This window comes from Triplophysa dalaica, chromosome 5 (genome assembly GCF_015846415.1).
Source record: "Triplophysa dalaica isolate WHDGS20190420 chromosome 5, ASM1584641v1, whole genome shotgun sequence".
In the NCBI taxonomy this organism is placed as follows: Eukaryota; Metazoa; Chordata; class Actinopteri; order Cypriniformes; family Nemacheilidae; genus Triplophysa; species Triplophysa dalaica.
The window spans coordinates 23,428,230-23,441,305 of NC_079546.1; the positions used below are offsets into that span (position 1 = coordinate 23,428,230).

The 13,076-nt window shown below is 35.9% G+C and overlaps 1 protein-coding gene across 1 annotated transcript; it reads right to left on the reverse strand.

Annotated features, from left to right (window-relative positions):
* Nucleotides 1-1,182: 1,182 nt before the first annotated feature.
* Nucleotides 1,183-12,738, reverse strand: LOC130421299 (macrophage mannose receptor 1-like). The gene is made up of 8 exons (XM_056749111.1): nucleotides 12,709-12,738; nucleotides 12,359-12,397; nucleotides 4,638-4,988; nucleotides 3,448-3,501; nucleotides 3,211-3,346; nucleotides 3,015-3,121; nucleotides 1,808-2,128; nucleotides 1,183-1,678 (listed from the first exon to the last, which is right to left on the reverse strand). The coding sequence occupies exons 1-8, from the start codon at nucleotides 12,713-12,715 to the stop codon at nucleotides 1,311-1,313; spliced, it is 1,383 nt and encodes a 460-aa protein (XP_056605089.1). The 5' UTR covers nucleotides 12,716-12,738; the 3' UTR covers nucleotides 1,183-1,310.
* Nucleotides 12,739-13,076: the final 338 nt, after the last annotated feature.

A 13,076-nucleotide genomic window follows, 5' to 3' on the forward strand; every position in this document is an offset into this window, starting at 1 on the left:
TTAATATCGGAAAACGATGTATCGGTCGATCTCTAGTAGATAGCCTTCAGTAGGGAGGGGTGGCGGGACAAAGGACTCACAACAGTCGTAACAGTCGATCAAGACTGATCATTAAAGTTGCATTTGAGTGACAGGTTGACTGACCTTAGACATGAGGGTCATAAATCAATCAACTTTTTGACACACAGAATATGATTAAACTACTCGGGCCCCCTCTCATGGAATTCAGACAGTTTCTACAGTAGTTTTAAACAGACAAACTGCTTTACAGTCTTTTGTAAAAACATTTTCTCATTCAGCAAATAAATGAAAATGTGACAAAATCTTAGTCCTGTGCAGCCATTGGGCTTCTAAAGGGAGGGATGGAGTGAGCCATTGGTTGCAATTCGCAACATCGCTGCTAGATGCCATTAACTTTCATCCACTTGACCTTTATTCTCAAACAACTGAAACTAGTGCTGCAGTAAGTGAAGATGGTAAATGTGTTTGTGAAGATTAAATGTTTTCTTTTATCTACAGTTGATTTCATCAAACGCTGTGGCTGAAGTCAGTTCTTGTGTTTTATATATTTCTGTCTTTGTTGTTTCTCTGTCCATCAGTGATTCTGTTATCACTTCATTATCTCATTCAGTCCAACATTCAGCGTTACATTAAGCAGCCTTTAGTATTCACACTAGACAGTGTTCATTTCATCTGGGCTAACCCATATGGGGCCTACGTGACACCCGCAAACAGCCGAGAACACAAACAACACAAACATATCAAACCCATCTGAGCCCCACATGACTGTGCTGGCTGGTGGTCATAATTTCAGTTAATTTCAGTTTAAACTGCCACATTTAGTCTAGATCAATAGGCTCCCACATTCGTAAAATAAATCTAAACATTTTTGATAACAGTGACGATTGCAGATGGAGTGAAAAGTCAGGAGAGAAAATAGTGTCTGTAGATCAGAGTTTATTTAAACTGATCCATCACCATTACATGAATCCAACACATGCAGAATGAAAGTCAACCTTCACCAGATTCATCAACAAGTACAGAATAATCTTAAACAATAATTGAAGGTGTTTTGTGAAGCAGAAAACCCCGTTCAGTCATGATTTATTCACGATAAAGCAGCAGCCTCAAGTACCTTATTACAATAAAAGTGTTAAAGCCTAAATATGTAATAAATGCAAATTTCTTGAAATAAAATAACTTAAAGCCTTCTTTCCTCTAAAGTTGAGTCCTGATTCCTGACGTTTAAATGCTCCCTATTGCTAAATAACAAAACCAGAAAGTTAACAAAGGAAGCAAAAAATATATATTTATTTATCTATTCTTCTACAGATGAAGTTGAGTTTGTGAGATTCAGGAAGACTGATCCAGAGATGATCTCCTCCAGACTGAACCGCTCCAGATCTCACTTCACTCTCAGAGTCGCCCACTGCTGTTTCATTCCCTGGAGCCCAATTCTGATAACACACAATCTCTCCATTCACCCAGAACCAGATCCCCACAGAGCAGGAGTGACGTAACCCCAGCCACACCTCAGCAGTCGAGGCCTGATGAAGAACTTCAGTCACCATGAGCTGAATCTCCTGTGAATCAACTGAAACCAGATCCACATGATTCTCTCTGCAGTATCTCACAGCTTCAGTCCAGCTCAGATTCTTCTGGATCAATATCAGCTCATCTGAACACACAATAAACACAAACAACTGAACATGAGAACAAAACACAAACACTGAGACTGAACTAAGATCAGTTTCATCATGAAGAAACTTCTGTTGTCAAACACACACATTGACTTTTATTAACTCACCTTCATGACACACAAAAGTGTAAGCGTTACTGCAAGATACATCATGCCATTTTCCCTCATTATTCATATTGGTCATTGTACAATCTTCAGAATTATCAGGTTGACCAGAGTCCCAGTATCTGAAGGCGGAGTCAGTGTTATCTGACCACTCCCACGAGTCTCTGAACAGACCAATCCAGACAGATCTCTCAGGATCATTAATGATGTTGTGGATGTTGTGGTTCCTCACAGTGATCAGATCAGTATGATACTGTCTGCAGAAACTCTGAGCTTCTCTCCATGTTTTATAAGAAGTTTCAATAATATATGCTTTACTGCTGTCTGTTGAAGAAAATAAAGATTCAAGTCTCATGATTTATATTCACTAACAGTTTTGTACGTGAATTGCTAAAAAAAAACGCACCACTCGTAGAAGAAGTAGAAGGCATATGTACACAGCAGCTTAATGATTATTTGCGCTATTTATAGCACAATTTGAATTTTTACCGGCGGTCATAAAGGAAAATAAGACGCTTTGAAATCCATGTGGAGACACAGAATATATGTCTGTGCTTGATTACCCAAAGAGACTTCACTCTACCGCTTATATGAGTGAAGCAGCACATGCGCGCAAACTGATATCCGCCAGATGGGACAAGAATATTTTCGTCTCATTTTTACTTGTTGACAATAATTTCAGTATATTTCTATTACAGTTTTAGTTATCATGTATTCATTTTTATTTAGTCATCGTCTTGTTTTCGTCAGTGAAATCTTGTCATTAAAGAATACTTTTCGTAGTAGTTTTCATCAACGATATTAACACTGCACTGAAGGAAACATTAATCACAATGAAGGTGGTTTTCTTCTTATTGATCATGTTTTCTTTAGTGATTGTGATTGACTCAATCTTAACTTCATTATCTCATTGACTCAATCTGATTTAACACATTCACTTGTTCAATATGGAGACATAAACACTTTGTGTGAGAGCCCGAGGACTGGAGTTAAAAACATCAGACTTAAACTTAGACTTCACTTAAAAGTATACTTTAATAAACTTAGAAGAGGACCAGATTAGTCTCCAGCAGTATTACAATAGTACACCTACAGGTACACTACTAGCAGACTGTTAATTATATACTTAATAAATAAATAAATAACACTTAAAATGCAATTAATTTTTACCACTGTATAGAGTTAGGTGTCAGTTGGGTGTAAAACTCACTTGGTGGTGCTGCAACACACTCATAAGACACATTCAGGTATTTGTAAATTCCATTACAAGGATCAGTGAAGTCCACAACCATAGAACAACTCGTTTTTCCATCACATCTGTGAAATAAATGCCAAAAAAATCAAAAATATATAAAATATTATCTGATAATATCTGATAGCTCTTTAATAATGTTTTCTGTTCTTACCGAGTGGCCACTGCACTTAGAGATGTTTCCAGACGGCACTGAACATTTGATAGCTGTCCAGCTGGTCTTCCAGTAGAGCAGGTCTGTCCGTCTGTACGCCCATAATTGGCTGAAAGGATTTTAATGGTTCCCTGCTCTGTTGATAAAAAGTCACATTTCATGCGATTGTGTTTTTTGAATTTTCTCATCATGTAATCTTGCCTTAAATTCATTGGACGGAATACAAATGAAACTCACCACAGCTGAGAATTAAAGTCTGTGATTGACAGATACATAAATCCTTTGATGCACCTAAAGTTAGAGATGAAAAGTGAGTTAGAGATGAAAAGTGAGTTAGAGATGAGAAGTGAGTTAGAGATGAGAAGTGAGTTAGAGATGAAAAGTGAGTGAGAGATGAGAAGTGAGTGAGAGATGAGAAGTGAGTTAGAGATGAAAAGTGAGTGAGAGATGAGAAGTGAGTTAGAGATGAGAAGTGAGTGAGAGACGAGAGATGACTTAGAGATGAGAGGTGAGTTAGAGATGAGAGGTGAGTTAGAGATGAGAAGTGATTTAGAGATGAGAAGTGAGTTAGAGATGAGAGGTGAGTTAGAGATGAGAAGTGATTTAGAGATGAGAAGTGAGTTAGAGATAAGAAGTGAGTAAGAGATGAGAAGTGAGTTAGAGATGAGAAGTGAGTTAGAGATGAGAAGTGAGTGAGAGATGACAAGTGAGTTAGAGATGAGAAGTGAGTTAGAGATGAGAAGTGAGTTAGAGATGAGAAGTGAGTTAGAGATGAGAAGTGAGTTAGAGATGAGAAGTGAGTTAGAGATGAGAAGTGAGTTAGAGATGAGAAGTGAGTTAGAGATGAGATGTGAGTTAGAGATGAGAAGTGAGTTAGAGATGAGAAGTGAGTTAGAGATGAGAAGTGAGTTAGAGATGAGAAGTGAGTTAGAGATGAGAAGTGAGTTAGAGATGAGAAGTGAGTGAGAGATGACAAGTGAGTTAGAGATGAGAAGTGAGTTAGAGATGAGAAGTGAGTCAGAGACGAGAGGTGACTTAGAGATGAGAAGAGAGTTAAAGATGAGAAGTGAGTGAGAGATGAGAAGTGAGTTAGAGATGAGAAGTGAGTCAGAGACGAGAGGTGACTTAGAGATGAGAAGAGAGTTAAAGATGAGAAGTGAGTTAGAGATGAGAGGTGAGTTAGAGATGAGAGGTGAGTTAGAGATGAGAAGTGAAGTGAGTGAGAAATGAGAAGTGAGTTAGAGATGAGAGGTGAGTTAGATATAGTGATGCTACTGTATCTAATTGACTGTTTGTGCAGATTTGCTTTAATCTGAAGTGTCCAACCCTGTTCATCTGCCCCACATGTGTTCTGTGTCTTAACTGTGATGTTTATTATTGTTTTCTTATGATCATGTGATGTTAAGTGAAGGTTTGCTGTCACTCACCATTGTAGCAGATGAACTGTGACATCTCATAACAGTCCTGCTGATGCCATTTTCCATTTCTCATAACAGCACAATTATTTGTGTCAGTTGATGATTCAGTTTCCCAGTTCAGATATTTGGCAGGATCACCCAGAGACCACTTCCATTTATAAACATCTGTTCTCTTCAGTCCAATCCAGATCTCCTGATTGTTATTCACAGTCTTCTTCAGCTCGTTCATGTCATTGATGTTGTGGACTGTGGCCAGATCTTTGTATTTCTCTCTGCAGTATCTCTGAGCTTCAGTCCAGGTCTTCTCCATGTTTATATAGTGATAGCGGCGCTGAGAGCATTCAGATATTGAACCGAGAGCTGAAAGAGAGAGTTTTTATTCAGATACATTCACTCAGAGCCGATCTAAGCAGGAGTGGGCTGACACCACACAATCATCATTTACTGACGCAACGTTTGTATTGAAGAAGCAGATTCTGACAGGTTGTAGCCTGCTCGAGTCAGCAAATCGGAATCAAATCACATTTTAAAACACGTCATACTTGCGCCGAGAAAACAAGAAAATAAAGCAATATCATTGAGATGAAAACTTTAAGTCTGTTTACATATATGAAAGGGAGAGATTTTCTCTACAGCTTTCCTGTAGCTCAGTGGTAAGAGCATTGCGTTAACAACGCAAGGTTGTGGGTTCGATCCCAGGAGATTGAAAATACACAAGTAAAATGTATAGGATAAAGCAATGTAAGTTGGTGTGAGAATCTGGATATAAGAAGTTTACATTCTTTCAGTTGGTTTGGATAAAATCGTCTGCCAAATGCATAAATGTAAACATAAATGAGGTGCTCAGTACTCAAGTATTTTACTCAAGTACATTTATCGAGTATCTTTATATATTTTAGTGTTTTTCCTTTTTGGGAAATTTTACTTGACCACATTATGAAGCATATACATATTTCATTTAATTCAACACATTTTTTACATGCGTTTTACCTTAAATACTACAGTACATTAAAAATATACAATATAACTTTTACTCAAGTAAAATGATTGTTGAGTAACTTACTTGAGTAAAAGTAAGTACTGCGACTTTTAATGTACTTTTTTAAATGTAAAAATTGCAGTGTAGTTTTCAAATGTAATTGAGTAAAAGGTTTGATATATGACATGCTTGTATGTATGGAAGTAAAAACCTTTAAACGAAAGTAAAGATACTTGATCCCTGAGAGTAAAATACTTGAGCACTATACACCTCTGGCTCACTCACAGTAGCAGTTTTGTGCAAAGTGTTCTTTATTTCACCACTAAAAAGTGAATCCATAGTGAATGGAGTATAAACATTGTCCAATCAAGAAAAAAAAGAAAAATCCAAAGTAATAAAGAAACAGATATACATAATTATACATAAATAAAACTGGTCAAAAAATATAATCTCCAACGATAAGGGATCCAACCATCCGTATCCACAGGGTTCAGTTGCTCGAGGCTCCACAATAGGACCCTCTCTTATGTTATTAACAATCCCTGAGTAACGGTGTGGGTTGGGTTTTTAAAGGCCAAGCCCCACCACATTCTGGACCCTACCATCACCACATAAATACACATATACACAGTTGTGTTCAAAATTATTCAACCCCCACTGAAATTGATTGTTTTGGTCGGTTTGACATTGATTATGATCATTCACTCATCCTGCTTACAATTAAATCAAAGAGGCACGTGTAGGTCAGACAAATATAACATAACATTTATAATGAAATAACCACAAATGTCTTTTCTGAGCTCACATCATTATCAGTTTTATTCAACCCCCAAGTGACATTCAATCTTAGTACTTAGTACAACATCCTTTTACAGTTATAACAGCTTTTAAACGTGAAGCATAGCTTGACACAAGTGTCTTGCAGCGATCTACGGGTATCTTCGCCCATTCATCATGGGCAAAAGCCTCCAGTTCAGTCACATTCTTAGGCTTGCGCACTGCAACTGCTTTCTTTGAGTCCCACCAGAGGTTCTCAATCGGATTTAAGTCTGGTGACTGCGATGGCCATTTCAAAATGTTCCAGCCTTTAATCTGCAACCATGCTCTAGTGGACTTGGAGGTATGCTTGGGATCATTGTCCTGTTGAAAGGTCCAACGTCTTAAAAGCCTCAGGTTTGTGACGGACTGCATCACATTGTCATCCAATATCTCCTGGTACTGAAGAGAATTCATGGTACCTTGCACAAGCTGAAGCTTCCCAGTACCTGCAGAAGCAAAACAGCCCCAAAGCATGATTGACCCCCCGCCATGCTTCACAGTAGGTAAGGTGTTCTTTTCTTCATAGGCCTTGTTCTTCCTCCTCCAAACATAGTGTTGATCCATGGGCCCAAACAGTTCTAATTTTGGTTCATCAGTCCACAGAACACTATCCCAAAACTTCTGTGGTTTGTCCACATGACTTTTGGCATACTGCAGTCGACTCTTCTTATTCTTTGGGGACAGCAAGGGGTTGGGCCTGGGAGTTCTGGCATGGAGGCCTTCATTACGCAGGGTGCGCCGTATTGTCTGAGCAGAAACTTCAGTACCCACATCTGACAAATCTTTTCTCAGTTCCTCAGCAGTCACACGGGGACTTTTCTCCACTCTACGCTTCAGGTAGCACACAGCAGTCGAAGTCAGCATCTTCTTTCTGCCATGACCAGGTAGCGTTTCAACAGTGCACTTTGCCTTGAATTTGCGAATGATGCTTCCTATGGTGTCTCTTGGTATGTTTAACATCTTTGCAATCTTCTTATAGCCATTGCCCTTCCTGTGAAGAGTAATCACCTGTTCTCTTGTCTTCCTGGACCCATCTCTTGACCTCACCATGTTTGTAACCACACAAACTATTCACATCATTATCAGTTTTATTGACCCCCAAGTGACATTTTGTACACTAAATTCCCTAAAACCATTTACAGCATTGAGGGTTGAATAATTTTGAACACAACTGTACATTTATAGAGTGTTTACACAAATGACAAATTGAAGATTTGCATTTAGCACATGGAATCATAGATGGCTATGATTTTTTGGGAGATATTACAAGATTTTTTTTTAGATGTATCTCTTTCTTTGACAAATTTTGGGCTTATGGAAATAACTTTCACTGTCACATTTAATTTATTTCATTAGGTTAAGAATCCTGTTTACTTATAGACTCTGCCCATATTGAAACACGATTTACTGTAGTCTCAAGTTCGTAATTAATGCTACTGATTTACTTGACTTCTTGGCGTTGGCCTGTTAAAATGGTTGTTAATCACCACCTCATTTTTGGTGGAGTCTCTTCAGCACATTCCAAGGTTTCTTCGGTTGAAGGTATACATTTTTATATATATATATATATATATATATTTGTCTCTGTTTTATGGATTTGAAGTTTAATTCTCTTAATGTCATGTCGCTAAATGTCAGGGGTATAAGGGACATCACTAAGAGGAAAGCGATTTTTTTGCTTTGCAGAAGATCTGAAGTTTACTTAATTTTACTTCAAGAAACACATTCTTGCGAATCAGATACAAAGTTTTGGAAAATACGATGGGGTAACGCAGGCTACTTTAGTCATGGTACTAATCACTCTGCTGGGGTGCTAATCTTTTTACACAAGTTTAAAGGGGATGTTCTTGAAACCGTGGCCTCTGATAATGGTAGATGGATCGTACTTATAATTAAACAAGACAATGCTTTTTTCATTGTTGCAATATATATGGGTTTAATTGTCATGCCTCCAACACAAATTTATTTAATGTAATAATTGAAAAACTGACAGATTTGCAACATAAATATATTGGTTCACATATATTTTTGTGCGGTGATTTTAATGAATGTCCAGATGACATGATTGATAGATACCCTCCCAAATTAAATCCAATTTCTCAGAATAATAATCTCATCTCACTACTTTGTTCCAGCCTCTCCTTGACTGACGCATGCCGTTTTTTAATCCCTCTACTAAAGAATTCACTTGGTGTAATAGAGGATTTTCCGCTAAATCTAGAATTGACTTATTTTAAATTCCATCTTCTTCCCTTCAATATGTAAAAAATGATAATCATCTAAATGCCCCTTTATCCGATCATAAGCAAATCATTCTGAAGCTAGCTTCTAAGCAAGAAATATCTGGTATGCGAGGTTATTGGAAATTCAATAATTCTCTTCTAAAGGATGTGTCTTTCAATGATGAAGTTACAAAGCTTGTACAAGACATTCTCAATGATGGCCTTAATGATAATTATCAAAATAAATGGGAGTTCTTCAAATATAAAGTCAGGTATGTTGCTATCAAAAGAAGTAAAGAATTAAAGAAAGAAAAACACAGACTAGAAACTGATATGATGTACAGTCTTAACCTTTTACTCAATAAAGATCACATCTCTTTGGAAGATGAGCTTGAAGTAAAGAACATCCAGTTACAACTGGATCAATTTTATCTAGACATGGCAAAAGGCGCTTTTATTAGGTCAAGGGCTAAATGGCTAGAGGAAGGAGAAAAAAACACTAATTACTTTTTTGCTCAAGAAAAAAGAAATCAAAAAGAAAATCATTAACTGCCCTCAATATCAATGGAATTCTTTCGAAAGATCCGAAAGTGATAAATGAGTTTGCTTTAGATTTTTACAGAAAACTATATAACTCTAACTTTAATGCAAAGGATTGTGCAAATTTTCTAGGAAAAATTCAGACTAATATTCCTTTAATTACTGAAGATTTCAAATCTATCTGTGACGCTGACCTATCAACTATTGAATTTAAAAATGCATTATTCTCAATGAAAAAATGGAAATCACCAGATATTGACGGTCTATCTGTCGAATTCTATATTCATTTCTGGGAATATATTCAAAACCCGCTATTATGCATGTACAAAGAATGCATCAGTCGGGGAGAGATGACGGCTACAATGAAGCAGGGACTTATATCTCTTATCCCCAAGCCGGATAAGACCCCTTAATAATAGAGAATTGGCGTCCTATTACTCTCCTAACAATTGATTATAAAATATTAGCCTAAGTATATGCGAACAGATTTAAAGTAGGATTAGATAGGATTATTGCAGAAACTCAAACAGGTTTCATGAAAAATCGACATATTAGCAGTAGCATTAGACTTGTATTGGATTTATTAGACTATGCAAATGAAGTTAACACTGAGGCTCTTATCTTATTTTTAGACTTTTATAAAGCCTTTGATACAATTGAACACAACTTTCTTTTTCAGTCCCTGAAAGTATTCGGTTTTGGAAATAACTTCATTGATATTGTCAGCATGTTTTATAAAGACATTAACAGCTCTGTGATAATTAATTTGAATATGTCTAAAAGATTTCAAATTAACAGAGGTGTCCGGCAAGGCTGCCCCATTTCTCCCTTTCTGTTTCTTTTAGTCACTTGAGTTATTATCAATATATATAGTAAACAATGATACATTTGAAGGTATTTCAATTTTTAACAGATAATTAAAAATCTCTCAACTTGCAGATGACATTACACTTTTTTTAAAAGACAAGACTAAACTATCTAATGCTATTACACTAATTAGCCAATTTTGTAACGCCTCAGGTCTAAGACTTAATATGTCCAAATGTGAAATTTTGGCTTTGCATAGTTCCAATGACTCTACAATTGAAAATATTCCTTTAAAAACCTCTGTCAAATATTTAGGAATATTCATAACTAAAGATCTTACAGCTAGGCAACATTTAAATTTCTCAAACCGACTAAAACGGACCAAATCTATTTTTAACACCTGGCTTCAAAGGGACTTGTCTATCCTAGGAAGAGTTCTTCTATCTAAAGCAGAAGGCTTGTCTCGCTTTGTATATCCAGCATTATCCCTGTTTGTAAGTGAGCCAACTACCACACAAGTCAATAAAAATTTTTTAGACTTCATCTGGAAAAATAAATCTCATAAGCTTAAAAAATGTGTACTCTCCAACAGGAAATGCGGAAGGTGGCCTTGAAGTCCAAAATTTTATCGACACTGTAAATACCTTTAAGGTTAACTGGTTGAAAAAATGTATTAGAAACCCCGACTCTATCTGGTTTTTCATCCCAAACTTTATCTTTAATGAGATTGGAGGTCTTCCCTTTCTTTTGAAATGTAATTATTTACCTAATAGGTTACCAATCAAACTGTCCAAATTTCATCATCAAACTCTCCTAGCATGGAAACTGGCTTTTGTCCATAATTTCTCTCCCCACAAAGCTCTCCTCTGGAATGACAGCAATATTAGTATAAGAAATAAATCCTTGTTCTTGTTGAAATGGTTTGAAAGAGGTATCATCCATATCCTTGATCTCTTTGATAATACTGGTAATATGTTATCTTATGAACGTTTTATGTCTGTACATAGTTTTCCTGTTCCCGCCAGAGAATACATATCTGTTACCCGTGCTATACCAATAGGTTTAATTCAACTAATAAGAAACCACTTGAGTGTCAGTGAACATAAAACTAGCCTACCGGAACTGATGTTGAGTGGAATTGAACTCACAGACAGAGGGTGTAATAATAAACATATTCGTCAGTGTTTTCAAAGAATGAATTGAGTTGTGCCTAGAGGCAAGTTTTACTTGAGATCCAAAAAAGAGGACATAAATTGGAAAAAAACTTGGCTTCTACCCCACAAATATTGCATATCTAACAAGGCTAAGGAAGTACATTTCAAATTGATACATAATATATATCCTGTTAAAAGTACTATTGCTAAGTTTATAGATGTTGATGATTCCTGTACCTTTTGTAATCTTAACACAGAGACAATTTCACATCTGTTTTTCCATTGTGAGATATCTAAAAGGTTTGGAGTGATATTGAAACTTATTTTTTTGATGCTGCTAGCACTGTTTACTCTTTTTCCCTTGAAGGTGTTATTTGTTACTATGTTAACCCAAAGGATATTGCTCTTGAACATCTGATGAACTTTGTTATTCTATATGCAAAATTCTTTATTCACAAACAAAAATTCGCAAAATCAATACCAAAATTTATACCTTTTCTCATGGAACTAAACTCTATCCTTAAATCGCTGTTTTTGTTAAAGAGCGAAAAAAGTAATACCTTACAGAATCGCTTGACAAACGCATTCATTGTATAATCAATAATGAATTAATAAATGAGTGAATTTGTCTGGATTAGTCAATTAATAAATCTGCATATTGGACATACAAAATGTCTAGGCTGGTCACACCGGTGAAACCTCTGATTATTTTAAGTCGCACCATTAAGAAATAAGGTCGCATTTGCGACAAAAATTAGTCGGACTCTGTCACATGGAGATTGGTTGACTTGGTTTTAAGTGAGAACAATTCAATTCAAGTTTATTTATATAGCGCTGTTCACAATGTGCATTACACCTGTGACTCTTTATTAATGAGCTGTACTCAGTTCACTGTAGAGATTCACCTGTTATTCCTTATCTGCCTTCCCATGCACCAACATGGTTTGGAATTGTTGATTATGTACGTTTTTATGCTTGTCTAATTTGATTATGTTTCAAAGTGAAGTTTATTTGGTTGACATGTGTTAATTAGGAGTTTATTGATATTTTGTTTGTAATTATATATAATATATTTAATAAAGTAATTATTATAAAATGGTTTTTGGTTCTTTTTCTTTAAAAGAACAGTTATTTATAGACAGACATATAACTCTGGTGTCAATTCTCCTGACATTTAAATCAAACACAAAACCAGAAACACAAACTCACCAATGACAAGAAGACTGAAATACAGAATCTGAGCCATTTCTGAGGAAGAAACACATTGAAAACCTCAAATGTTAAACTTCTGTTTGTTCACAATTATGTCATTCAACATAAAATCATTTGCAAATTTAAAATCAAATAAATCTGTGAGTATGACATAAAAGTTTGCTTAGTTTCTGTCATGTATAAAAGTCAATGAAGTTAAAAGTCAACATTTCTATCACTACTGTATCTCTTCAGAAAATCAGTTATTGATAAAGTTTCATTAAAAGTTATTTTCAGATCAATTCACAAAAACAGATTCATTTCAAAAGAATGATTTTAATAAGAATGAGAATGTAAATAGTTCTTACTCTTCATCTCTTGTGTGTTTCTCTCCTGAATCTGCTGCTGTTTCTCTCTCTCTGTGTGTTCATGTGTCATTATATTACATCTGGTCTTCAGAACCTCCCATCTTTTTGTTATTTCTGAAGAAAGACTTATTTTCATACTTTATTTCCTGCTTATTTGTATACTTGCGCACTCAAATAAGAAAAACAAGGTGTGCCTTCTCTTATTTGCATGTGTGATGTGTGTCAGCCAGCAAACAAAAGATAATAAGAGACACAGCAGAGGTTGATGTTTTGTGTTACTAAATATATACATTTAAAACAACAAACTTATAGACTTTAGGCATGACTTTTTAAAAAACAGGTCTGGTAGTCTTTTGTACTACAGTCAG